Source organism: Corvus moneduloides, chromosome 25, assembly GCF_009650955.1.
Source record: "Corvus moneduloides isolate bCorMon1 chromosome 25, bCorMon1.pri, whole genome shotgun sequence".
NCBI lineage: Eukaryota > Metazoa > Chordata > Aves > Passeriformes > Corvidae > Corvus > Corvus moneduloides.
Genome location: NC_045500.1, coordinates 5,639,597 through 5,666,796, shown reverse-complemented (window position 1 = coordinate 5,666,796; position 27,200 = coordinate 5,639,597). Strand labels below are relative to the sequence as shown.

The 27,200-nt window shown below is 49.3% G+C and overlaps 1 protein-coding gene across 7 annotated transcripts; it reads left to right on the top strand.

Annotated features, from left to right (window-relative positions):
* Positions 1-52: 52 nt before the first annotated feature.
* DRD2 (dopamine receptor D2) lies at positions 53-27,200 on the top strand. Of its 7 annotated transcripts, none has more exons than XM_032133840.1 (8): positions 53-212; positions 16,927-17,230; positions 19,419-19,528; positions 19,977-20,113; positions 20,637-20,827; positions 21,896-21,982; positions 22,615-22,954; positions 23,471-27,200. In XM_032133840.1, the coding sequence occupies exons 2-8, from the start codon at positions 16,958-16,960 to the stop codon at positions 23,662-23,664; spliced, it is 1,332 nt and encodes a 443-aa protein (XP_031989731.1). In that variant the 5' UTR covers positions 53-212; positions 16,927-16,957; the 3' UTR covers positions 23,665-27,200. The 7 variants fall into 7 exon arrangements, with proteins under 7 accessions (XP_031989731.1, XP_031989735.1, XP_031989733.1 ...); XM_032133844.1 differs by lacking the exon at positions 53-212 and adding an exon at positions 890-1,114; XM_032133842.1 differs by lacking the exon at positions 53-212 and adding an exon at positions 1,026-1,290 and having other exon boundaries at positions 22,765-22,954.

Genomic DNA, 27,200 nt, shown 5'->3' with positions numbered 1-27,200 from the left:
AGTGAGGTGGTGTTAAGGATATTAAACTATAAGAACATATTAAAATTTTGCAACAGCAGCTACACTTCCAGGAAATGGTTTCTCTTGGTATTTGAATTGCAAAGAGATCTCTTTACCAGCACAGGGAGTGTTTAAACAAGGAACACTGCTGAGAATTCCAGCCGGGGTTTTTAGCAAATCCCCAGGACGTGCTGGGACTGGGAAGGATGCAGGTGAGTGATGCCCCTCCTTGGCAGTGCCCTGTTCCGCTGCACCGGAGGTTTACAAGCTGTTAACAGCGGGAACAACACCTACAGCCCGCTTCCTCACACGGAAATTCCTGCTCTCCGTGCTGGCGGGCCACTCCATGCTTTCCCTGCCATGCCAGCAGCTGAGCACACGCGGGGACAGCGCTAACCTTGGAGCTCCGAGGGTGCCAGAGCTCCAGGAGCATCCCCGGCCGAGCATCCCCGGCGCTCACCTGCGAGTGCCTGCGAGGGGCAGGGCAGCCCGCGGGGAAGGGCTGGTCCCCCCCGAGGGGTTCCTGGGGGTGGGAACCCTTCTCGCTCCTCTCTCCGGGGCTGCGGTGGGAGCGGCTGAGCCCCGCCAGCCCCCCCGGGCCCGCGCTCCGCCCGGCGCTGTCCCGGTGCCGGGGCCGGTCCCGGTCCCGCATCCCCGGGGCTGGAGCCGCCCATCCCCGCCGGGGTGAGTCCGTGGGATTCGGGGGAGGAAACTTCGCCCCCTCCCCTCCCCTCCCCGCAGCAGCAGCAGCAGCAGCAGCAGCGGGCGAGGCAGAGAGGGAAGCGCTGCGGGAATTCGCATCCCGCGGCCGGAGAAGGGAGCTGGAGTGGAAACAGGTTGTTGGGATCTCTCCGTGGGAGGAAGGGGCGGCTCTGCTCAGCCGCTAGCCAAGCCTGGGCTCTGGGAAATGGAGACGGAGCTGCTGCCTTGCCAGCCGGCGGTGTGCTGAAGGAGATGGACAGCGAATTGCTGCGGGAGAGCCTGGCCCCGGGATCGCCTCTTCCCAGGATGCTGAGCCACTTCCCGAGCTCCTGAAGTTCCAGCGGTCGCTGGCTCAGCCCGGGGTTAACCACGGCAAGTTCCACCTGCACCACTCCCAGCTGGCAGGGGTCAGGCAGGTGATTTTCTTTCTTTTTGCTCCTCTGCTTGTGCGTGAATGCTGAATACCAAAAAGTCTGCCTGAAAGCCTGGGAGAGCTTGAGAAAAGCCACGGTGGAGAGTTGTGGTGTTTTGGATATATTTGGCACACAGTACTCACACCTCTGCTCGAGGGATTCATATGGCTTGAAGGTAAGAGATTCGTGTCGTGATTTTCTTCCAGAAATACAAATGTTGTGAATATCCCGGTGAGGAAACACAGACAGCAGTGGCTGCTGTGATCATCACTGCCTAGACATGTAAATAAGGACAGGAGAAAAAGGAAAATATTTGTCGTTACACCAAAAAGATCCATTAAGCTGTTCCCTTCCGCAAGAGAAGAGGTGAGAGCGGGTTTTCAAACTGAAATTCAGGCTGTCTCATTTCTCCATCTAAACCACTCACTGCAAAGCAACAAACAATTGTTATTGTACGCTAAAGAGGCATCTGGAGTTGCTAAGAAGCTGGGCTCATTTTTAGAACTTTGATGTTTAACATTGCATAGACACAATGGAGAGCGAGAGTGACAGGGAGAAGTGGAGGAGGAGGATGTGTAGAGAGGATGTAATGTAGGTACATTCCAGTTCCCCAAGGAACAAGACTGTTCAGTCAAATTGTTTGAGGGAAAACACTCTTTTTGTCTCTTACCACATTCATATTTTTACATGTGGAAAGGCAAAACGACTTTCAAATGTAATGCTCAGTCTGGATGGAGAACAATCTTCCCCAGCGGAGAACAGGGGGTCTGTCACCCTTTCCTGAAGAACCCCTGGAAGGAAACCTCTCCGAAATACTTCTCTGAATGCTGCAAGCACATTTGGTGTGAGGCTCACAGTCACCTTTGTCTCAACCATTCCTGTTTGAATCTTAATACTTTTTCCATTGCCCTCCCAGTTCTAAGTTCCATCCAGCTTTTGGAAACCAGTGGAAAGTGTGGCTTTAGGGCAGGGAATGAGCCACCAGGATGGTGCTGGGTCCTGCTCAGGGCTGGAGTATTTTTGGTCCAAATTGTTGTCTGGAGGTTGTTTCTACGCAAGATAACACATCCCCACTTGGTAATTCTCAAGTTTCTCTCTCATCCCGACTTTCCCATATGCCAGACATGGAGCTGCAGAGCCCCCAGCATGTGGAGCATGAATCACTGATCCTCAAGTGAAGCTCCAAGTTAAAAAGAAAAACAGCTTGGGTTGTGTTATAAATAACCAGCCCCAGGGTTATGATAGAGCTGGTCAGATAGGTTACACATGTAAAACAGCGTGGGTTGGGTTTCCTATGTGTTCGGGGTTTCATGGAATTATTGTTCTTTAAACACACAGTGGTCTTAAGAACTCATGACCCTGGTTTTTTATCTCTTTGAAGTAATTGCTTGTAGTAATCTAGAAAAAACCCAACCTCTTGGCAATATTTCTGACTCCGTCAAGTAAAGAGCGCTGTTGTTTTTATCCCCCCCCCTTAACTTCTTTTCCATACTGCAGAAATTCTGTTACATTCCAACCTTTCTTCCTTACTTCTGAAGAGTGTTTTTGTAAGAGAACTGTCCACTGATTTATGAACCACTGTGTAAAATCTGCTGTGCTTTCCACATTTCCACGTAGCTTCCACGGAAAAGAGGTTCACTGTCCACTGGAAAAGCACGAGTGCAAGTGTTAGGCTTTAGAGAGAAGCTTGTGACCCCTCACAAGCAGGGCACCAGTCAGTGTGGGTATATTTTACGTTGTACCCAGGCTCAAAAAGCTCCTTCCCTGTGACGTTCTGCTCCTGTGTCACTCTCACTCCGCAGGAAAGGCTTGGGCACGATTTAGACGGGATCAGTGAGCACACAGTGTCCCCCACGGCCACCCTGACGCTGCTCCCACACCCCAAATCACCCTGAGCTGAGCGGGTTCCACCGCTGAGCCTGCCCAGCTGAGGGGATTTATTGATTTGTCCCTGCACTGGTGTCACGAGGGCGGCACAGCGTGACCCCTCTCCGTGCACGCCGTGCCCCCGTGCCAGGCAGCAGGACACAGATTGCACTTCATCTGCTCAGCCCCGCTCAAGAGCCAGACACCTGCCTGGCAGAGATACTCAGCTCTGCCTTAATGGCACTTCATGGATGCTTGGAATTGTTCCCCCTCGCCCTGCCCCGGCTGTTCCAGGCTGCACCACCAGCAGCAGAGGCTGCAGGCCCGGGGCAGGGGTTAACACCAGGGACAAACCTGCTGGGAAATGCAGCTGGAGCAGAAAAACCTCACTCTGCAGCCAGGCTGAGGGTCTGAGGAGCTCAGAGCAGGGAGCACCCGTGACAGAGCTGCTCCCCCTCAGTGGCACAGGCCTGGCACAAAGAGTTCCATTCCCTGGCTGCTCTTCTCGTCAAACCCATCCTTTGCTCTAATCAGCAAATCTCCACCCTCCCATCCTCTGTTTACTTCAGCTTCAGAGTTCTAAATCAAGCTGATGGAACCATGGAATATCCTGAGCTGGGAGGGACCCACAAGGGTCATTCTGTAACAAATACCACACACAAATTCTCTGAAACAACAAAACCCCTTGAAAAATACTTATCTTCAAGGTTTTGTAGCTCTCCAGTTATGAACAGGATGGATTTGGCTCATGCCCCTCACAATCCTTTCAGGATAACTCGTTTTCAATTTCACCCTCTGTGCACAAATTCCTCATGAACATGGAGGAAATCTGGGCATCAGAGCTGGATTTCCCACATGCCCAGAGCTGACATTCCAGTGCCAGGAGATGCAGGACGGGGAACATGTCCACACTGAGCTGTAAAGCCTCCTGCCACAGGATGTCTGGATGCAAAGCATTCCCAAATGCTGTGGGCCCTGGGGAATTGCAATTCCAAGGGAAAGAAGTCCACAGATTGTTAATAAATGCATAGAAACCAGGCTGGCACAGCAAACAGCTGGGGGATGGGGGAGTGTTTGCAGACATATCCTAAACATTGCTCCATTCTACACTCTTGCCCAGGCAAAGGCAACGTTGGATAAAAGGATCCCAGACTGGTGGAATTTTGACCTCCCAGGGTCAAAAGGCCACAGGAGAAAATAGATTGGGATGAATGTTGAAATGTATTAAGGCTTGGAATATAGGTTTGGAAAGCTTTGTCTGGGATCAGACTTTGCTGTCTTTTACAAATAAAAACTTTCAGTAACTCCTGAGGAGCAGGGAGACTGAGCAGTGAGTGCCAGGGTGCTGCCAGCGAGATCCTTCGGGGAAGGGGGAGGCAATTGTTTAAGTCCTGTCAGATGCATCATCCCTTGTGCTGTTACAAAACCAACCTATATTCAATCTGAAGTGATTGCTAATAACTATTAACTCCTCTCCCAATTGTTCCGCTTCAATCATGTTTTCTCTCACTGTCCTTCACCTGGGTATTTTTAGCATTATATTTTTTTTTTTTGAAGATGTGACTATGTGTTCAGTTGCTGCTTCTCTGTACATCCCTCCCAATTATCCTGGTGGGTATTTTTCTCTCAACCCCCCAGAATGGGTTTATTTCTGGTTTACTCTTCCCTGTTGGTTTCCATGTGGTTATGTGGGAGGCTGCACTTTCTTTATCAAAGCAGAGAGCCATGATTAGTCCATTCAGAAAATGTAAATGCAGCCTTATGTGTTCTGGAGCGCTGGGGAGAGGGAGAGACTGCAAGGAGCAATAAAAGCTGTGCTAATAGAGCACAGCCCCGAGCCCTGCAGGGCTGCCTGAGCACAGGGATGGCCACACTTCACATTTCCCAGGGAGATAAATAAACCCACTGAGCTGCCTGGGGAAAGGTAATCACGGAGCAGCCTGAAGGAGAGACAGCCTCTGCAGCCTGTGCTGGGCACTCTCTTGGCTTTGTAGCTCCTTCCTCCCTCATTTAGCCCAAATTTCTCCATAGCCTTGGCTGTTCCGGTGTGAGGTGTCCCAGGGTCTGCAAACTCCGAGTGGCTGATAAATACACATCTATTTATCTGATCAATACACATATAAATACCTATATTTGATTCTGCTCACTGCCCCAGGTTGCCAACTGCCAGCGCTGGGGATGGATCAGCAAAATCAACACCATTGAGAGTGCTCATTGCAATCTGCAGCTTCAGAGAGAGAAATGAACCCTTCACCAGCAGCTCAGGTTTTTCAATCAGCTCCCCTGAATGCTGCAGCTGACACACTCCAGCAGAGAACTTGGAGCTATTACCTAAAATACGGCACCTTGCGAATTACTCGTCTAAACTCCGTCCTATTTTGATATCTCAGGCAAACTGGAGCTTCAGCAAATTGAGATTCTCTGCAACAGGCACTCTCTGACCCCCAGCCCCTTTGTATCAGCTTATTTCAAGCTTCTGCATATCTGCATGACAGCTGAGAAAAATGTGATTATCTCTGGGATTACTGGAGTCTGGAATTAGATTTCCAACATTTCACCTGTTTTCTCTAAACACCTTTGAGTTCCAGCCTTATCTCCATCCTTGGAACCCACCCCAGAGAGGGGACAGGCCACCTCCAGCCTCCTGCTCTCCTTGAGACATCCCCACACAGATCTGGGAGGTGAATTTTAGTCACCCAGCTTTGAAAAGCCACAATTATAAAGAACTTGCTAATTTAAAAACCCTTAAAAATAGAAACACACCCCCCCCCCCCACATTCACATACATATTGTTGAACAGGAAGAATCACTCATGTCCCAGTACGTGAATCATTCATCACCCCCATGAGGTTATGGATGCTCTAAAAATGTGTTTGTGAGTACTAAAATGGTGATTATAATAAATACTACGGGAATACTGCAGCCCACCATGTCCAGGCATGTGTAAAGCTCCTTATTTGCACTTTGATGGCAAAACTGTAAGAATTAGAGGGTTTTCTTTCTCTCACTAACTAGGAAGTCAAAAAGTCAACATCAGAATTTCCATGTGGGTAGAGTCCTACATATTGGTTTATTTTCATTTGTAAAGCAGGTTGTGGTCCATGACTGGGGCCTGTGCTGTATAACAGGAGGTTATTAAAGCATTACAGTTATTATTATAAAGCATTATTATTATTATTATTATTTTAAAGTGGCACATAAGGTACCTGTAAAATTAAGGTTTCTGCTTATCTTTCCTCTCTAGAAAATGAGACTAAAAGAGGAGTCTTCTCCTCAAATTTAGCAATTGGATGCAAAGCAGGATTTAGTGTTTCCAAGGATAGCACCGAGGGAACTGCTGGGTCAGGGGGATCCCTGGCTCTGGATTTATTTCCAGACTGGAGACAAGGACTGAGAGTAAATTCCAGCCCATTTGGCCACACGGAGCTCCCACCCCCACGGATTTATATCCATGGATAACTCCAGGGCTTCCTCCCTGTCTGCTCAAGGCTGCTGGGCATTGGAGGCCTGCCTGCTGCTCTTCCCGAGCCCGGATCATTGGGAGTGGGTCAATATTATTTAAATTGCTGGCCAGGGAACAGAGCCAGGGTTCCCTGGAGCTGGGGCAGGCTCAGGGCTGGGAATGGACCAGGAGTACAAAGCTCAGCCCAAACGAAGCCACAGCAGTTTGCACAGCAGGGAGGTGCTCAGGGCTGAGTGTTCCAGGCACAAAAAGCCTTTCCCAGGCCTGTCCTGGCCCCTTGTGCCCCTGTGCTTTTTACAGCAAAAGCTTTTGGAGGAATAAGGACTCTGAGAAGCCCAGTGGCTGCAGCACAGTGAGAGCTCGGGTGGCACAAACATTTTTGGAGCAAGATCTGAGGAAATTGGGCAGATTTTACCGTCCTTGTTGCCCCAGAATGTGTGAACATAGAGCACCTGTGGTGGGATGAGGCAGCACTTTTAAAAATGTCTTATTTTGATGCCCCAGTGTTGGTTCTGGAGCGCTGAAAGAGCCGGGGCTGGCTGAAAACTCCTCTGCCTAAACTGTTCCTGCTGGCAATCAAAGCAAACCAGCACCTGCACAAAGTAACTGCTTTTCTCACGACTTCTCTTCCTTTCCTCCCCCCACAACACAGATTCGGTGATTTCTCTGCCAGCTCACCCTGTTCAGCTGCAAAGGCTCTGGGTGCAGAGCTGCTGACAGGGGTCGATGTCCCAGACAAGGCATCACTCCTGGCACTGCCACTTTACCATTCCCTGGTTCCACCAGCAAAGCCCAAACGTCCTGTCTGGAGTCCAACCTGCATCTCCTGCGAGAGATGTTCTACTAAGGAAAGGAGAATCCATTCTGTGGGAGGATGTTTCTGCATGTGATGTCTGGTTCTCTGCACTTGCCTTTGTCATCCTTTCCAAGTGTTATTTTTATTTATCTCAGGATTTTTGGTTTTTTTCCTGCTCAGTGTGAAGGAAGAAACAATTAGGAAATTACAACCCTGACAGCAAATGACAACGAGGGATAATAATATTAATAAAGTCAAGATTCTTTGGGGCTACACTTTGCAATTCAATTTTTACCGTTGAATTCATGATTCAGGAGGCCTCAGAACCACAACCATCAAAATTTTCCTTAAGAGACAGAGTTTGTAGAGACAATAAACAGACTTTAGAAAAAAGAATGAAAAAACCCCCAGGCAAAGCAATTACTAAAGAGAGAGTTCAACAACTTGCACATGTCCATCAGCTTTCAGGGTTCCCATGAGGGTATTATTCTAAGACATCTTTGATGCGTCAGGTGGGACAACACAGTGACCACTAAGAGTGGGTCTGATTCCTGATGTGAGGGAAAAATCAAAGTCACAGGAACAACAGCAAGCCCTGATTACAGAGCAAATCACATCAGTGATTTTTTGGGGATTTTTTCCTGGAGAGAACCACAGGCTCGAGCAAGGGATCTGTGCCTGAGCATGGAAAAGAGAATATTTATTTTAGGATGACAAAGGCCAGTGCCTGCAGGAGGCTTTTCTTGGGCTTCTGTGCCTGTTTCACCTTCAGCAAGTTGGGCGCCTGTCTTCAGATCATGATTTTAGTCCTCTGCACTGTGATTTTTATTGCTGATGAATTAAACAGCCCTGGGTTTAGTCCTGCCTGGGCTTCCACAATAACTTGTACCCAGCACCTTAATTAAAAACATTAGAGCTCCTTGTAATGCTTCATCTGAAAGAAAATCTGCTCCCTGCCAAGCAGGTGGAAAATATTCATGGCTTTCCAGAGCCCTGCTAATGACTTTGTGGATTAAAGGGAAATGGAAATCATATGGAATTCACTGTCCCGATTGCCGGATTTAGGAATTGGGTTCATAATGGATGGAGTGCGCACTTCCCAGCAGGCTGGAAATTTTGCTGACTGCGTAAAAGTCAAATAAAATTTAGGAGAGCAGCAGCTGAGTGTGTGCAGTGATCCCAGGGCTGGGACAGAGCGAGAGAAATTCCTCAAATCCATCAAAAAAATGGAGCTTTGAGTCGCACGTGGCTCTTTCTTTCTCTCACTTGAAATCTACTTTTGCTGCCTGTGCTGCAGCAGCTGAGGGCCAAATCCATGTGAAATCACAGCAAAAATCCCATGGGGAAGAACTCCATGCCTGGGAGCAATAATTCTTCCAAGAGCATGAGCTTTTGTGGCAAAACAAGAAACAGCAAACGAGAGCTTGTGGCTGCATGGGTGGGGTAAGCAGAACAGAGAGGGGACACGGTGATGCAGCAGCGTCAGGGTGGAAACACAGAGCAGGGAGGAATTAAATACTGCAGGTATAAAAGGCAACGAACCGTTCTGTGTATCTGGAAGCCACTCAGGAAGGTCAGACCGGGAAGGTCAGGCAAACACTTGTCATGAGTGGCCCCAGGGCAGAGCAGGAGCCGCAGGACTCTCCAAGTCCTTTCCAGGATAACAGATGCTGCTTTCCAGAGCTGCTGATCCAGCACGATTCCTGCATGGCTCAGTGCCCACTCTGGGGCAGCAGCTGGAAAAGGACGAGTCCAGAGGTACCTCTTTCTCCTCTCCTTTTGCCTGCAGAGACGACAGGGGTGGGTGCTGGAAGTCAGGATTTGAGCTGAATAGCTGAGCTGATTTAGCCCAGGGATTAAATGATTAAAGATCATTAGGATTTGAAATTTGAGGAGCACTGTATTATCGAGGAATACTTGAAGCCTCCTCGCCTTCCCTCTGTGATTGGAGCCACGAGGGACAGGACAATAATTCATTAAGCGTTTTCTTGGAGTTTTAAATGCAGGGAAGTGGCACTTGGAGCAAGCGGGAGCCACGTGAGCGCTGTGCTGATTGACACGTCCTCATCAAAGCTGCTAACAGCGACTCGGTGGCAAATATTAGTCACGGATGGTTTGGGGCAAACTCCCACAAATCTGAGGAAAAGAAGGGGGGAAGGGAAAGGGGGAAAAAAAGAACCCTCCTCTGGAACTCGCTGCTTTTGGCAAACATTTTCGCAAACAAGCTCAGGGGGAGGAGTGGCAATGGAAAGAGCAGATGTTCAACGAGTGCTTGGTGACATAAGTGGAGGGCAAATATTTGATGGCTTCAATCTGAATTATTATTATTTACTTTTAATAAAGTGTGGCTGAAGGACTCAAGAGCTGAAGTATCCCTGTGCCAGGTGCTGCATAAACGTGGGAAGGAGGGGAAGCAAAAGGGTTTATTCAGCTGAGGAATTAACACAGTCTATTTCTGCAATTAAACTGTTTTACACTTCAAATGCCAAGTGCCAAAAAGTGAACATTAGACAGACAAAACCAAATAATGAAAAAAATTCCTTAAATATTTGCCACATTTTAACCAGCACTTAGAAGTAAATATTTTGTTCAAATTTCAGCCACTTCTGTACATAACTAAGGAGGGTGGGAAGTGAAGAGATTCAACCTTTCCAATTCCTCAAAAATAATACAATTGGCTCTGTGACTGATTAAGGGTCATTTGCAGACATTGGTGGACAATCTCAAACACAGCACAGATTCTACAGGAATATAGATCACCAGCATTCATGGAGCTGGGAATTTATTAGATTAGTCAGAGGCTCAGATCTCATCAAAGAGATTTGGCATTAGGATACAGATAAAGGAATTATGAGGCGAAAAAAAGGGCTTTGTACAGAACAGGATGTTGGGTCTATAGTAATGCAATATTTAATAAGAACCAATATCTTCCAGGCTGAAGAGCTGCCTCTGACAGAGACCATCTCTATGTGAGAGCACAGGGAAGGAATAAATCCTTCCCCTTTAGCCACTGAATATCAAGATGTGCCCAATATTTCTGGTTGTCTGTCCAAAGCTGAAAGCACAGAGTCAGAAACGATTTTTAAAAAGCCTTTTCTGCCCATCCTCTCCACCCAGCTGAGAAGTGCTCAAGTGGGCTGTGTCTGGAGCAGCTCCGGCTTGAAAAATCCATCTGCCAAATGTTGCAGAGATCAAAGCTTGCCCTGTACCCACAGATTCTTAAAGAGCAAGAGGAACCCATGGCTCTGCTCGAGGAGTCTGCCAGGCAGGAGTCAAACCTCTCCCGAATTCCAGGTGGGCAGGGGGAGTGCTGGGCTTTTCTGGGAGGAGATTGTTGCTGGAGGGAACTATTTATACCCCAAACTGCTCCTAAAATAGTTATTTATGAAAAAACCCCCAACCAAACAGCACAGACAAATCCACTACAACCTCTCCTAGCTGAAGTTACTGGGTTTGACTGTTTAGCATGTTGGAGTGAGAAAATGTTCAAACTGGAGAATTTCTGATAAAACCATATTTGGTTGCAAGTCTTGAGTAAAGACAAGGCCTTAATCTTTAATTTTAGAGATTCCTTTTAAAATGGAATCTGGTTTTTATTAGCAGAAGGACAGGTTAAAGGAAGTTGCAGGAGTATTCCTCCCCCTCTAGGGAAGGTATCACTGAATTCTTCCCTTCCACGAGGACTTGCCAAGTAACCTGGAAGGATGAGATTTTCAGAGGGCCTGAAAGCAGCAGGCAGTGAATTCCCAGAGAAATTCATCCTTCTCCTGAGGGTCCAGCCTGATGTGTGCAGGAGCACAGTCCTGGGGAAGGTTCTGGTCCATCACAGGGATGAAGGACAAATACTCTATGAAAAAACTTCTTCCCTTTCCTTCCTGCAATGCAAATCCAAACTCGGGCAAAAATTCCACAGGGAAAGAGGGATGACTGAAGGAGCAACACCACAAATGGAGAACCGAGAAATCTGCCTTAAAACCAGGGCTCAGCCTCATAATTCTAGAGTTACAAAGCGCTGGGATTGTCCTGCCAGCCCCTCCCAGAGCCGGGAAACCCTCCCTGCATTCCAGAGGAGGAGCTGAGTCTGCTGAGGGTCTCTGCTGCTCGGGAGGGGGTGAATCACAGCCTGGAATTTCTGCAGGGAGCTCTGAGCAATGCGATTATCGGGCAGGGAAGTGCTGGGAACAGAAAATATTGTGGCATCAGCAAGAGCAGCTCGGGTGTGTGACTCGGAGGCCGCGGCGGCAGGGGGTTGCTGTTATCCACAGAGCCCCTGCTCAGAGCTTGCTGAACAGCAGGAAAACTGGGATTAGGTGCTCGGGGGGACCTGTGAACACTTTCTAGCAAGAGGATCCAATTAGATATTATGCAAAGCCAGGAGTGTTTCTGAATCAGAAGTGAGCAATAGCTGTAATTAATATACCTTTGATATCTTGGATAGCAAAGGATCTGGAGAAGGGGAGCCAGGAGAAAGGCAGAGGAGGAAGATTTTCAAGAGGCTTTTGGAAGGAGCCGATGTTAGAATTGTTGGTTTGATCGATATGAAGGTTGCAGTGTCGAAATTAGAATTCAGCCCCCTAAAAGCCCCAGCCTGGCCAGGATTTTTGTCTCTAATTCCATCCCTGTGGGTGCAGAGGTGGCCAAACCTCCTCCCTGTGCAACGTGCTGGTTCCTGGAGACCACTGGGAGGGCACGGGGAGTGTGGAAAACAAAGCTCTGCCCTCCCCAAGCCACAGCCCCTGCTCAGAACCGCTCAGGTGCAATCAGTGCCAGGGCCCTCGGTGGTCCCGGCTGTCACCTCCCCGCTCTGCACTGAACAACTCAGTGCCCGGGAAGTCGCCTTTATTTAAAGCCACCAGGACTCTGCTGGGTGAATTCTGTGGCAGCTGCTCCTGCAGGAGCCCAGGGCAGGGGGATGGGGTTTTTCAGCAGCGTCAGCAGCGCTCTCAGGTCAAGGCAGAATTTACAATATTTGCCTCATTCCTGGCCTTTCCTCCTCCTCCTCAATGCCTGCAGACACCGTCCCCTGAGCAGAAATAAATGGGAAAAAGTTCTCCCTCAGTGCCAGCTGTTCCACACCGTCCTTGCTCTCCAGGGAACCACGACCAGGAATCCACAGCAATCCTGGGCTTACATGCAAAAAAAAAAAAAAAGAAAATAGTTAAACTATTCCAGAAGCTGCTTTTTCTTTTTTTCCCCCACAAAACCCCTGAACAGGGAGACAAAGCAGCTCCTCAAACACACTTTCCCCTTCCCTTTCTCTTCCACCTCCTCCCTACTCCAAAAAAAATTTTTCCTTGATTGGAATGTCTTTGTTGCATTCTCAGTGGAGCTCAGCAAACATCTTGAGGATAGAAAGGATGTCAGTTTGACAGCTTTTCTATGGCCCATTGACTCCAAAATTTCAGAGGAAAGTGACAATATTCAGGGAGGCACTGTACTGTGCAAATTCCACTTAGACATTGATTTCTGTGAAAAGCCTTTGGAGAGGATCTGTCTGTGAGCAGTCTCAGCAGCCTGGTGGGACCTCTGGGCAACAGCAATTAGGAGGAAATATCAATCTGGCAAGATCTGCAGGCAAAATACCTCGGGGACAGCAGGCAGAGGCTGTTCTGAGGCTGCTGGGGGAACATCGCCCATGGGGGTATTGTCACTGGGGGCTTTGCTGTGTTTCCCTGCTGGGTGCACACTGAGTTTGGCCCCAGAATTGTGTCTGGAGTCCAGAGGAAAGCTTAGTCCCTGAAAGCTCAGCCTGAACTCCAGAATTCATCTTAAATGTGTCGTGTCTGAGAAAAAACCTTAGGGAATTCCATGCAGAAGCAAAGGCTGCCTGAAGTTTTGGCAGGCAGCCCCCACATCTTTACCAAGCAGATGCTGCAGTGACACGAGTGACAGTGGCTGACACTCCTCAGGATTTTATGCCTGGAAGTGTTTGCAAGGAGGGTAAAAACCAAAAGGAGAGTTACACCTTTTTCTGAGGAAAAAAAGGTTTCAGATCCTGCCAGGGACACGAAGGGTTTTGTTGTGTTGTGAACATCCCACATTTGCTAGGGAGATCTCGTGCTTGCTTGCCACAAGTGTAATTAGATGATCCATCACGAGGAGCCAAGGAGAAATACTGGCACGGCAAACAAACATTTTTCAGTTTGCTCTCTGGAAAAGAACGGGGAGCAGAGGAAGGGAAACCTCTGGCTCTGCACTCCCAGCCTCCCTCCTGGCTGCCTTCTCCCACAGAGCAGATTCCCTCCAGCTGCTAGAAGACTGCTTCCCAGTCAGGTTTGGTGGAGCAGGGCCCCTCAGGGAGGGTGATATGAGGGGGATGAGCAGCAGGGATGCTCGCTGGATGCTGCTGCTGCTGCTGCTGCACTGCTGCCATCAAACACGAGGCTGCAACCTTGCAGCCCTGTCCTGCCCTTGACCGCGCGGCAAATCCATATCTGGATTAGCTCAGCCACCCGGGACATCTGTGGGGACTCTGGGTGGGAATTAGAGTGGCTTTGCAGCAGTTAATTCACAAGAGAATTTGTTCTCCTTTGGACTCTTTTCCCCTTTGAAACCAAGACTCTGTTTTGCCTCTGTAGAGGAACCTCAGAAGGTCAGAGTCAGGTGCCATTTGCACCTTTTCCCTGTGTTTATGATCCCTTCCCTCTCCCTTTTCCCCAGGAAAATGCAGCTTTCTGGGCACAGGCACAAGTGGGAAAGCACTCCCCTTTCCAGCCGGCTCTTTAAGTGCTTCTTTCTTCTCTGCTGAGGAACTAACAGCACTAAAATCCAAAGTGCTCCTCAAAGCAGGGCTGAGAGACTCACAAAACACCTTAATGGCCACCAAAATGCTTCCAAATGATGCCAGTTCTGGGCCTGGAGAAAAGAAGGTTGTTTTTAGGATTGAAAACTCAAACTCTCCAAAGCTGGGAACTAACAAAGTTGTCCATGTAATTGTAGTTTGTACCACGAGGATGTGTACTGGATACAGCCTTTAATTGTGTGATCACACAGCTTTAACTTCTAGGTTTTGGTGTTCAAGTCTCCCTATTTAATGCAAAATATTTGGAACTTCTGTTTCATTTTCCCAAATTAAAACTTCTTTTTCTAAAAACAGAAACACCCAATCTTTTCGTTTGTACAGCGTTCAACCGTGAGCTTTTAACTTTCCTCATGATGCATATAAAGACAAAAATTATTACTGTGAAAATAGTTCTATTTAAAGAAAAAAAAAAAAACCTTGTGGAAGATATAGAAGGAAATGGAAGGAAATTTTGATTATCCAGGGATTTTTACACTCTCCCTAACACCATTGAGTAAATTCCTGATGAATGGACATGAGAGACGAGCTATAAATGGTTCCTCCAACTCCAGCACGGAGCTGTAGCAGCCTGGAAAAGGCTGCAATTGCTGTGCCCATCTCCCTGTCTGTGGCCTTTCCTTTGGGAAGCCGATTTTGTTCCTGCAGGTCAGAGCTCAGAAAAAAACCAGAACACGCCCAAGGGGCTGATCCTGCCCATCCCAAACCATTCCATCCCTTTTACACCTCAAAGACACTTCTCCATGTCCCTGCGGGTTTTTTTTGTTTTTTGTCCCACCCTGCATTTTCTGCATGGTTCTGCCTCCTCGAGATAGTTTTGCATTATGAAAGGGCAACGGGAGAAGAGAAAAAATTGTTGCTGTATTTAGCATTGATTTTTTCCCCTTCACTCTGAGTCACAGAAGCTAACATTTAATTAATTTCTGACACTTTGACAGCTCCTAAGAAGACATTTGTAGAGCTATCAAGTGCTGCTGATAGCACTGTCAGACAGACACTTTTTGAATTATCAGCTATTAAGGACCCATATGCAACAAATTTCCAAGGATTATTATCCAAATTGTTCTCTGAATGAGAAAAGCACACAAAAGCTCAGTGAAACATAAAGAAACCATTGTTCCCAGGTGAATTTGATATTTGCAAATGTTTTGCTATTTTGATCACTTACATGGTTTAATAAATCAAAGTCACTTTGTCTTTTGCTAAAGGAAATTAAGTGGCCCTGGTTTGGGGTGTCTGAGAGCACGGCCAGATTTCCCAGTCACTGTGGTCTTTGTGGAGATGCAGCTTGGGAAACATGGAATATTTGCTCCTAGGAAGTGCTGAGCAGGGAATGAGGCCACAGAAACATGGAATTGTTTAGGTGGGAAAAGCCCAGTCAGCCCAGCAGCAGCAGCACTGAAGCAGGTCCCCAGGTGCCACATCCATGGGGTTTTGAGCACTTCCAGGGACACTGACTCCACCACTGCCCTGGGCAGCCTGTGCCAGCGCTTGACAGCCCTGTCCATGGATTTGTTTTTCCTAATATCCAATGTAAACCTCCCCTGGCACAACTTGAGGCCTCTATGAAAGGCTCAGGGGCTCCCAGTCAGGTGTTGGCATTTCCAGCTCTACCTGCACCACTGGCTGGGTTATGGAAAGGTGAGGAATGATTTATAAACTGAGGGGATTCTCAAATTTGATCCCAAATTGCTTCTCCTTTGTGGAAATCCCTTCTCTCAGTGGGACACAGATGTGGTGTGGGAATATCCATCATTACAGCCCTGCCCTGGCAGTTCTGCAGAGAACCCACCTGACCAAGAGCTGAAATGTGCTCCCCACACAGCCAGGAAAAGCCTTTCCTGGTGGCCAAATATCCTGCAAGTCTCACTGCAAACGTGGAATTTATTTTTCATATCCTGGCACCAGAGAGGGGCCCCAAAACAGCAACACCCAGAACGCCCCTCACACTCCACATCCTCCTTTAGCTTTGTTTGTTCACCTCCCTCAGCACAGAGGAGCTTCTTGTTGTCTGAATTTCAAGTTAATGACACACAAACCTCTGTCCCAGCAGCAGAATTTCTTTAGTATATTGTGACAGCACAGAGAGACAGAAAAGGTCCAAAAGCCACACGCAGTGGATAAAACAAACACCAAACCCTCCGCAGGTTTAGGGATTTCCACAGAAATCCCACGATTTCTCACATTGCCTCTGTAGGAGTGCACAGCACGTGGCCATGGGCCATGGAATGGTGGGGTGTTGCTGTGGTGACACAGTTTTCCAAGGAAAACCAGGAAAACCATCTTCCCAGTGCCAGGAGCTGCTGAGGGCTGTGGGGTGGCACCAGTGCTGTCCCCACCATGTTCCCCTTCACTCTGTGACCTCACTGGGGCAATGGCAGAGGCAGCCCAGCGCTGACTGCAAAGCTGCTGCTGTCAGGTTCCATTATTGTCACTATTCAGGTCTTGGGCTTTAAAATTTATTTATTTCACTGCTGGAGGAAAAAAAATAAGGAAAAGACAAAAGAAAAAAAATAAAAGGAATACAGCCCAAAGCCCCATGAAGCACACAGAAAATAAACAAAGTGGGTCATGGCACTTCTGCCCTGAGCTGTGCACACCTAATGGACCAGGGAATGTCAGGGCACAAAAACCCCAGGTACTTTGCCTGACCCAACTTTAACACAGAATAACTGACACAGAAATCTGGGGGTGAGCTGGAAATAAAAACCAGCTTCTGGAATCCCTGCCTGGATCAGTTCTGCATCCCATTTCCAGCCAAACATTTCACCCAGGGCAGGGAGAACAGGCTCCAGGGGATCCCACGATCGAGGCAGCACAAGCCTGATTGTTCCATTTTTATTTTCCATGCTGACCTCCAACGGCCTCTCCAACACCTCTGCACCAGGGTGGAGCTGGCACCTGGCACTTGGACCCCCATGGATCCCCTCAACCTCTCGTGGTACGACGGGGACAGGAACTGGAGCCGGGCCCTGAACGCGTCGGACGCGGCGCAGAAGCCGCACTACAACTACTACGCCGTGCTGCTCACCCTCCTCATCTTCGTCATCGTCTTTGGCAACGTCCTGGTGTGCATGGCAGTGTCCAGGGAGAGAGCCCTGCAGACCACCACCAACTACCTGATCGTCAGCCTGGCCGTGGCAGACCTGCTGGTGGCCACGCTGGTCATGCCCTGGGTGGTCTACCTGGAGGTAAGGGTTTAGAATTCCTGGGTTAAGTAAGGATGGGGAGGGTTTAGCAGCCTGGAAATCAGCTCCTGCAAGGCCTCCTGAATTTCCCCAGAAGTGTTTTTCATTCCCTAAATACAGGTTTTTTCATTCCCTGAAGTGCAGGGTTCTTCATTCCTGAAATTGCATTTTTCCATTCCTGAAACTGGAGCGTTTTCGTTCCCAAAATTGCCTTTTTTTTCCAGATGGATGTGAGAGCAGGTGGCTTGAAACCCCACTGCTGCACAGAGGACTAAATGACAGCCCAATTGCACCAGAAATACGGGGTCAGGAGGGAAAGGACCCCAATTTTGTGTTCAAAACCACGCCATGGGTATCACACTGAAACCACATCACATTTGTGTGACTGGAAGGGACCCACAAGGATCACTGAACCCAGCAATCAAAAAAAAAAAATAGCAATCAAGGCCCTGTTTGTGAAGGGCTGCAGGAAGGCAGTTGTGGAAGCAGGATGGGAATCCACAGCTTTTATGTCACAATAAAGGAGAGAAAATCACTTTTCACACCTCTGCCTTCAGCACAGAACTGCCCCGAGTTTACAGTTAATTTCCAGGCACTCATTTCGGAGAGGGAATGATAACAGGAGAGGAGAGGAGGGGAAGGAGCCATAATCAATGAGCCCCTGATGCAAAGCAAAACAAACCCACTGACGTGACAGGGCTGCCGAGAGAGCACAATGCTAATTATCACTCGAGTTAATGATTGTTTTCATGGCACCCAGAGAACCTAAAGCCTCGTGCCTCTGCTGAAGCTCATTGACACGGCTGCAGGCTGGTGGGAGGGCAGGGGCTTTTTATGTCCTTCTGCTCTGTTCCTTTTTTACCACAACCCATTGGGAGAAGCTCCTGCTCCCTCACGTCCGGCCAGAAGAATCTCTCAGACCCTTTTAGTTTTAAGGCAGAAGAATAAACCACAAATGAGGCAAAATTCTCTCCCCTTTCTGGATTCACGTGTCCAGGTGGTCAGGAGCCACAGCTGCCTTGATCTACCAGCTGGACAATTTTCTCCAGGTTTTGTGTCACAAGCTTAGGCAAAAACTAAAATCAAAGTGAAACACTTAAAACCCCCCCAGCCTTGGTGCAAACAGATCTTTTACCTCCAAATTTTGGAGGTTTCTCCTACATAAATGGGAACACCAAGAGAAAGAACGGCAGTTCCCAGCTTCTCCCAAACCATGCCCTCAGGTTTTGCAGAGGTTTAGATCTGGCTGGAAACCTTTGCCTTTGGGCAAATTCTCCTCAAAGTTCCTGATGTAACTGTGTCTTAAGTGCTTTTTTAATCACCTAGTATTCATCTGTCACTCAGGCTTCAATGCAGTCATTCTTCCTTCTTTATGCTGCCTATGGTTATGTATATCAGAGCAGAAATAACTGAAGAATAGATATCTTATTCATTCTATTTTCAAATGCAGTAGGGCTCTATTTTTGTTAGAGGGAAATATACTTTTTTTTCATCACATGTCAAACACAGCAGTCCGAATAATTGCTATTAAACTTAATTGGCAAAGTTCAGCTTCAACAGCAAGAGAAGTGAAGAGAGAAAAGGCTACTGGTGCCTGGAAGTGTTATCATTAGTTCTTTGTCTTTAGCACATCGTGTGGGGCGTTAAAGGCTTTTCACTCTGAATTAAACTCATCTTGTTCACCAGAAAAAAAAAAAATATAAAGGTGAGGAATGCCTACCCGGATTTTTTAAACTAAGAAATGATGGGAAGCTCCTGCTCATCTGCTGCTGACCTTTGCTGGGTGTAATTGGAAAATTTGTCTAGGAGAAAGCTGTAAGTACAATTAGAGGTGTTTGGGAACTGAAATGAATGTATTTCCTGCTTTGAAATACTTCAGAAAGCTGTTTAAGCTCCTTCATCTTCCCTTCTGCGTTGGAGGAGCCTTGTGCTCCCTGATGTCACTGGAATGTGAGCCCAGGTTTGCTGTTTGGGCTGCCCAAATCCGCAGAGAGCAGCAGGGTGGAATTAGGCAGGATGGGATCACACCGGCCCTGGGGGGAATGGTTGGAAGGGGCAGAGCTCTGCCTTTGAACCAGCACAACCCCAACCACCCACCAGCCTCTCCATCTTGGTGCCAAACTCTCCTTTTGTGCCCTCTCAGCAGCCCAGCCCCAGAGAGTTGTTCACCGGCCCCGTTCTCTCTTCGCAGGTGGTCGGGGAGTGGCGCTTCAGTCGCATCCACTGTGATATCTTTGTCACCCTGGACGTCATGATGTGCACTGCCAGCATCCTCAACCTCTGTGCCATCAGCATCGACAGGTGAGGGCTCTGTGCCACCAGGCTGTGCCAAACCCAGGGCAGCAAGTCCCAGCCACCTCTGTGTGGTCTCATTTCACCTGGGGCTCGGAGGCTTGAAAACGGTGGGAGTTTTTTGAAGAGCAACTTAAAGGATCTCGATGAGCTCTGAGCAGGGATTTTGTCAGGAGGTGAGGAAACGCTGGTCCTGGGAATGCAGATGGGATCGTCTCTATGTTCCCATGAGCTTGGTCCTTCTGTTTGTATTCTGGGATGGTGCAGCAGGCCTTAGTGGGAAGCGGTGGAAGAAAAACTCCACGCTGAGCTGACCCAGCCTCACACCTCCTGGTGTGGCTGCAGCCACCCTGGGACATGTGAAACCTGCCTTGCCTCACACTCCTGTGCTGGGCCAGGAGCTGGGTGCAATGCCAGCCCTGGCAGGGTGACAGCAGGAGGTGTGTGTCCCCTGCAGGTACACGGCCGTGGCCATGCCCATGCTCTACAACACCCGCTACAGCTCCAAGCGCAGGGTCACCGTCATGATCGCCGTGGTCTGGGTGCTCTCCTTTGCCATCTCCTGCCCGCTCCTCTTCGGCCTCAACAACACAGGTGAGGGCCGTGCCACCTGCAGCTGGCTCCTGGCATCTCCCTGGGTCCCCAGGTAGCCAGGAATAAATGTGGGATCAGGTTTGAGGTGTACGTGAAGTGTTCTCTCCCACTGTCATCCCTTACTATTTGCAGGCTCATTCTGGGTCTGTTTCATCTCTTGCTGTTCCAGAGCAGGTCTCAGATTCATCAGAACTGAGGTGATGCAGAAGTTCACGCAACACCAATCTGTGTTACCTTAGCATTTGTCCACTACAAACTCAAAATCCTTCTCCTTTTAAAACACATGAAAAGGAAACCCTTGGGACAAAACCTTCCCTGAGGCAGGAGAGAAAAGGATGGACAGTTCAGCCAGCAGTTTCCTGGGAAGACTGGGTTGGGTACAGCATGGGATCAGCAGCCTTTAGCTGCAAGGCAAGCAGTAGCCAGGGGCTTTTGGGGTGATGTGCCTCCCTACAGCCTGAGGGGAGCTGGCGTGGTGGTCCCCTCAGCGGGGACAACAATCCTGAAAGGTTTTCTCTTCCAGATGAGAAGGAGTGCATCATTGCCAACCCTGCCTTCGTGGTGTACTCCTCCATCGTGTCCTTCTACGTGCCCTTCATCGTCACCCTGCTGGTCTATGTGCAGATCTACATCGTGCTGCGGCGGCGCAGGAAGCGCGTCAGCACCAAGCGCAGCAGCCACGTGCTGGACTCGGACACGCAGGCCCCCCTGAAGGTACCCAGCACTCTCCATCCTCCCCCTCCCTCCTCCTCCTGCCCCAAACGACCCTGCCTGGACTAGGCAGAGCACCGGCTCGCAAAGGTGGATGCTGTGGTCAGTTTGGGGTCCCAGTTGCACGCTCTGGGTTCTCAGCTTGCTGGCTGGTGCTCCTCAGGCCTTTCTGGATCTCAGGGGGTGTTCCAGCAGCAGATCTGCACCAGGAGCTTCTGCATGAACCCAGAGCATTTCCTTGGGCTGGGTACCCAAGAACAGAGGCTGCGCCATTGTCTGAGTCAGGCCTGCAGAATCACAGAATCAAGGAACGGTTTGGGTCAGAAGGACCCTTAAAGACCACGGGCAGGGACACCTTCCTCTATCCCAGGTTGCTCCAAGCCCCATCCAACCTGGTCTTGGACACTTCCAGGGATCCAGGGGCAGCCACAGCTTCCCTGGGCAACCTGTGCCAGGGCCTCACCACTCTCGCAGGGAGGAATTTCTCCCTAATATCCAGTCTAAACCCACCCTCCTTCAGCTTAAGTCCATTCCCCCATGCCCTACCACTCCAAGCCCCTCTCCAGCTTTCTAAGGTCTCCCAAAGCTCGGTGGCAATGCTTGGCACAGCTGGGGTGCCAAGCTCCTCCCTGGGAAGGACAGTTCTGCAGGGAAGCAGCCTCTGCCAGCGGGAGCTGTGTGTGAGGGAGCCCAGCTGGGCGGGCTGGGTGTGAAACCACTTGTCAAAACACTGCTCTGGCAGCACAGGCAGCACAGCCGGGGGGATGTGCAGTCCCAGAGACTCCAGCTCCAAACTCTGCTGCCTCAGGGCCGCTGGAAAGGGGGCAGCGAGACAGGGACACGCAAACACCAGCAGAGCTTCGTGGCCTCCTTCTTCTGGTGAAGAGCACAGGGGGGAGTAGCCTCCATCACTGCTCCTTCTCACAGCAGTTTTCCATCCTGCTCAGCCCCTCAGCCACACTGATGAATTCCTGATTAATTCCTTTGTATTCCCACGTGCCTCCCCTTACCAGCTTCCCTTCCCAATCCCTCTCTGCCTGTGTAACCTCTGAGCTGGTGCTTGCCCCTTAGGACAAATGCACTCATCCAGAAGACGTCAAGCTCTGCACAGTTATTGTGAAGTCCAATGGGAGCTTCCAAGTTAATAAGCGCAAAGTGGTGAGTGTTAAAGAGAAGTGGGAGCTTTCCAGAGCCTTCAGCCTTCCCCTTCTCCCTCAGGACACAAGGTTAATTTATGTAGGGTGGGAGAAAAATAAACTTAAGAGCAAAGGTTACCATTCAATCTCAAAATTTAAATAGCCTTCCCATTCCTTGGAGTGAAGCAGGGGGTTTAAACTCACGGAGCTCAAAAAGCCAGATTAAGCTCACCTAAAGATCAGCTCTAAAAGCCATGGCATTTGAACATTTTTGTGCCTTTGATTTCCTTCTCCTCTCTGTAATTTAAATCTTGGACTGCATTGGCTTTGTTGGGTTTTGCTAGTTGATTCCATTTTTATTCATTTGCATTCCGAAAAGCTGAATAAAATCTGTGGAGAGTGGAGACAGCGTCTCCCCCACTTCTGAGCCTCTTTGTGCCAAAAAGGAGAATCCTCCAGTGCAGTTCTGTCAATCCCATCTGCCCAAAATATCTGTAAACACACCAGAGCCCTTTCTCCAGGCGCCATGCAGGGAGGGAGAAGAGGGATTGACTGCTCTCCAACATCATCCAGCTTCACTCTGTAAGGAATGTTCGTTGCTCCTCTCTGTGTATTTACCTGTCATTATGTTGTGGACATTTGATTCTTGTCCAGGAGGCAGAGAGTCACATAGAAGAGATGGAAATGGAGATGGTGTCCAGTACCAGTCCCCCTGAGAAAACGGCCCTCAAACCCACAGCACCAAGTAACCACCAGTTGATTGTGCCAGTTGCTTCTAATCGGGGCAACAACTCTACCCTGCAGGCACCCCTGAACAGCCCTGGGAAGGTGGAGAAGAATGGCCATGCCAAAGAATCCCACCACACAGCCAAGGTCTTCGAGATCCACTCCCTGCCCAACGGCAAGACGAGGAACTTGCTCAAGGCCGTGATCAGGAGGAAACTGTCCCAGCAGAAGGAGAAGAAAGCCACCCAGATGCTGGCCATCGTGCTCGGTGAGAGCGTGCCCTGGCTGCCCTGGGGGCCCTGCAGAAATCCCAGTGCCCGTGTCCAGTGCAGGCTGGTTTTCCAGCCCCCCCCAGAATTCATTTCACCCAATACATTAGAGAACAGGCAGGCAAGGGGCTGCCCGTGGGAGGGGTCCCTCCTCTCCAGCCACGCACCGCTGGCAGTGCTGCACTAAAGGTGCCCAAAGCCGCCCCTCTCGGGGGCATCTGGGCTCCCAAAATGGGAGAAAAGCTCGTGGGCTTTCTGGAACAAAAGGCAGCAGAGCTCAGCAATGCTGGCACCTCTGAAGGGCAGAGTTTCTGCTGTGTCTGGGCGCATTACAGAGCAGAGGAGCTCTTTAGTACCTGGGCAGAACACAGACCAGGGCACTGAGCACACACACACCAAAATTCCTCTGGGAAACGTATTCCCCTTCTGCCAAAGAGAACCTTACTGTTCTCACAGCCCGAGAATCTGCCCAGCTTTCAGCAATCAAAATCCTCCTCTCTCCTTTTCCCCCCCAGGTGTTTTCATCATCTGCTGGCTCCCCTTCTTCATCACTCACATCCTGAACATGCACTGCGACTGCAACATCCCGCCGGCCATGTACAGCGCCTTCACGTGGCTCGGCTACGTCAACAGCGCTGTCAACCCGATTATCTACACCACCTTCAACATCGAGTTCCGCAAGGCTTTCATGAAGATCCTCCACTGCTAAAAGTCACAAACAGCATCCGCATTTTTTTAGGAACGGAGGGGGAAGAGGAAGCGACGCCATTCACGCACAGCAGGGCAGCCTGGGAGGGGGCTGGAGCTCTTGAGTTGGGCACCACTCAGTGCCCAAGCACCTTGTGGGGATGGAGCGAGGTGGGAGGGTCTCTCACCCCGCTGGGTGACCTCTGGACCAGTCCCAAGGGCGCTTTTCAGAGCCACCCTCACACTGTGTTGGAAGTGGAAGTGCAAAAATTGAGGCGTTCTTGCTCGGTTCTCGCCCGTGGCCACCCGGCCTGGAGTGCACTGGACACAGAGTGGCCACGGGGCCGCGAGGAGGTAGCGCTGGGTCATCGGCACAACTCTCACCAAAGACAAGGCCACCCTTCCCTCTTGGCAGCAGGGGCCAGACAGGGCCTGTGGAAGCTCCGTGCAATAGCTTTGCCTTCACCTCGAGCTGGCTCACCCGGTGTTTAACTGCTGAAGCCTTCAGAAATTAAACAAAAACCAACCCAAAAACTTTCAGAGGTCCCCAAGTGGGTCGAGAAGGTTCTGCCACCCACAGACCCAAGCCCTGCAGCAGCGTGGGCCTACAAGCCACGGGTGGAAGGGAGAAGGGGGCATCAATCTCACGCCAAACCACTGCATCGGTGTAAATAGGAATAGGATGGATTTTGGAGCCCAAGCCAAAAAATAAAAAAGAGATGGAGAGAGAAACTCAAGGAGCAGAACCTTGTCTTGCATGGTGTACATCCAACAGGACCCCCTCATCTCTCATCAGCGATTTCTGCCCACCAGCATCTCATCTCCAGGCTCTGCCCAGGGGTGACGCTCCGGGGAGGGGTGGCAGCGTGGTGAATGTACAGACACGAGGACACTGTGCCAGGGAGGCCCCCGCAGCCCCAGGGGCACCCTGAGCACGCCAGCCAGGTCAGGGCTGGTTCTTCTCACCTAAGTCAGGGACCCCAAGGAGCACCTCGGGTCTGCTTTGCCTCTGTCTCTCCACAGAGAGTGCAGAATAACATTGTGCCTAATTTAAATCAACAGTCAAGGAGATAAAACTGTGCATTTTGGAAAAAGCCAGAATAAAAACCCAAGAAAGCCCCTACCTGGGCCAGCTCCTGAGTCCAAGCTGGACTCTGGAAAGGTCTGGATGTTTCCAGCATCCTTTACTCTCTGCTATCTATTTTTCCATGGATTCTAAGAATTGAAACCCCATTAGAGCCTCATTTCACCATGCTGAATCTGGCACTGCCAAACCCACGCTGTGCTTGCTACTTGTACTCAGTTCACACGATATTTTGCAATATCTCTGTAAATAAAACACAGCAAGGTGAATAAAACCATGTGGAAATAGGTCTGGCTAGAAATTCCTGCAGGATGTGGAGCAGCAGAGGGTTGCAATAGCCATAAGCAGGGGCAGGCTCCCAGGGTGCAGTTTCCTGCTGTTTTCTAAAGGAGTAAAAACACAATTGGGAGAGCAATAGAATCCCTTTTTTCTCTATGCAGTTTGTGGAATATCCACTCAGTTTCTGCTTCAGATGAGGTTGAAGATCTGCCAGGGTTTCCTTCAATTCCCTGGATTTCCTGTATTGCTAACAGCACTGTCCTGTGCTGCTAGGATGTGTTCCAGCTCTGATTCAGGAAGAGATTATGCCAAGCAGCTCTAACACGTAATCTCAGCTGTTTTCTAAAATTGAAGCAGCAGTCCCACCTTAATCCACAGGTTTCTGTTCTAAACCTGGCATTCCTAGAATGGGCTGGTATCCGGGGGATCTGATAGTCAGCCCACAGCCTCGTGTAACATTTGAACCTGGCTCTTCATAGCTAAAAACATCCAAATTGGGAGCACCAACTTGAGAGATCTCAGGCACACATGAGCTGTTCCTTTTCCCCCCAGCTTTAACCAAACGAATTCACTCAGAGATGGGAATCAACTTGGACTCCTACCCCAATATTTACAGAATGATGCAAAGTCAGGAGGGTTTTGGGCAGAAAGATAGCAACAAGCTACTGGTCCATTTTCCAACTTACTGACAAGCAGAAAGATCCATTTGACTTAGGGAATTAACAGGTGGGAGCTGAACCAAAATAGTAAATATTCCATATATAGACAAAAAAGCTTTAAGGCATTTGGAAGTTGCCACGGGTGATGTTTGGCCTGTACTAAAACCTGGTGTGAGCCCTCAGGATAAGTGGAATGTGAATAATATCTTAACTTTGGGCTGTAATTTCACTTTGTGTCCAGTGTTAACCCAAGGAGAATCCTCATCTCCAGTGCTGTGTACCTTGCTCCCAAATTTTTTCTTCTGAATTTAGAAGCAGAACCTTACAGCTCAACCCACCTGAACCACTACCTGAAAAACTTCCAAAAAATGTCATGGAGGAAAAAAAGCTGCTGGAAAAGGGCCCATGTCCTTCATGTGCTGCCAGCTTGGGCCAAAAATCCCCAGGTATCATTTCCCAGAGCTTCAGTGTTCGCTGTGAGGAATTACCTGCAGCCCATCGTTCATCCCCAGGACATTTTAAGCTGCTCCTTCCTAACACTCCAGGCTAAAGTGTGGGAATGTGAATATCCCCAGTGCCCTTGGGAAGGTGGCAATGCTAGCTCTGGCCATCTCTGCGGCAGGTTTTCCTTCCCCATAAAACTCCTGCACTTCCAGACAACAAATAAAGCACTTTGCACCCTGAACTGAGCCTGCAGAACCTTTTTGGAGACAGCACCAAAACTCATCCTCACCTCTGGCTTTCCAAGGAATAAAGCAAGGCCAAGAGCAAGGACAGTCTGTGCTGACACGAGAACCAGTGGCTGGGATGGAACCTGTTTGTAGGAGCTCCTCAGAACCCATCACGAGTCAGCTGCACCCCGGAGGACTCGGAGGCCTCTCTCCCACAGGTCTGAGCCTGGCAAATCCAGACCTCACTGTTCCTTCCACTCGGAAAAAAAAAACCCTCTGCTTCCCCAAAGACTTCTGCTGGCAGGACGTGCTGGTGGTGGGAAGGGTTCAGAGCTGTTTTCTAAAAACACCTTAACGAGAAGATTTCATTTCTTTGGTCCTCAAGAACTTCAGAGCCTTGCTCTAGCCCCTCTTTTGTGATTCATTATTTATAATTGAAGCTTTAGTTCTGCTTATTGAGTCTTCCTGTTTCTGCTTTCCCTCCCTGTGATTCCCAGCTTGCTGCAGCCCTGGGTGGGGCTCTCTGCACCCCCAAACAGGTTTGAATTAAAAGCCAGTGAGTTCTGCCTGCACTGTATTTGCTGCTTGCCTGCTTGCTCCCACTCCACAGAACTGTTTATCTTCCTGGCTGAAGAGTAAATTCACTCCAGTAGGTCTAACCAGCTTATCCAATCCTGCTGAAATAATAATAATAAAAAAAGGAAAACAGGAAAAATAAAGCCACTACCTCTTGTGGTGAAAATCCCCAGTGCAAACACGACTCCGCAGGGAGTCAGGAATGTATAAAATGCCCATCACAGGTACATGTGGCACCAACCAATGTCTTCATGCAGCACTGTAATTAAATAGAGACTTGCACAAGCCA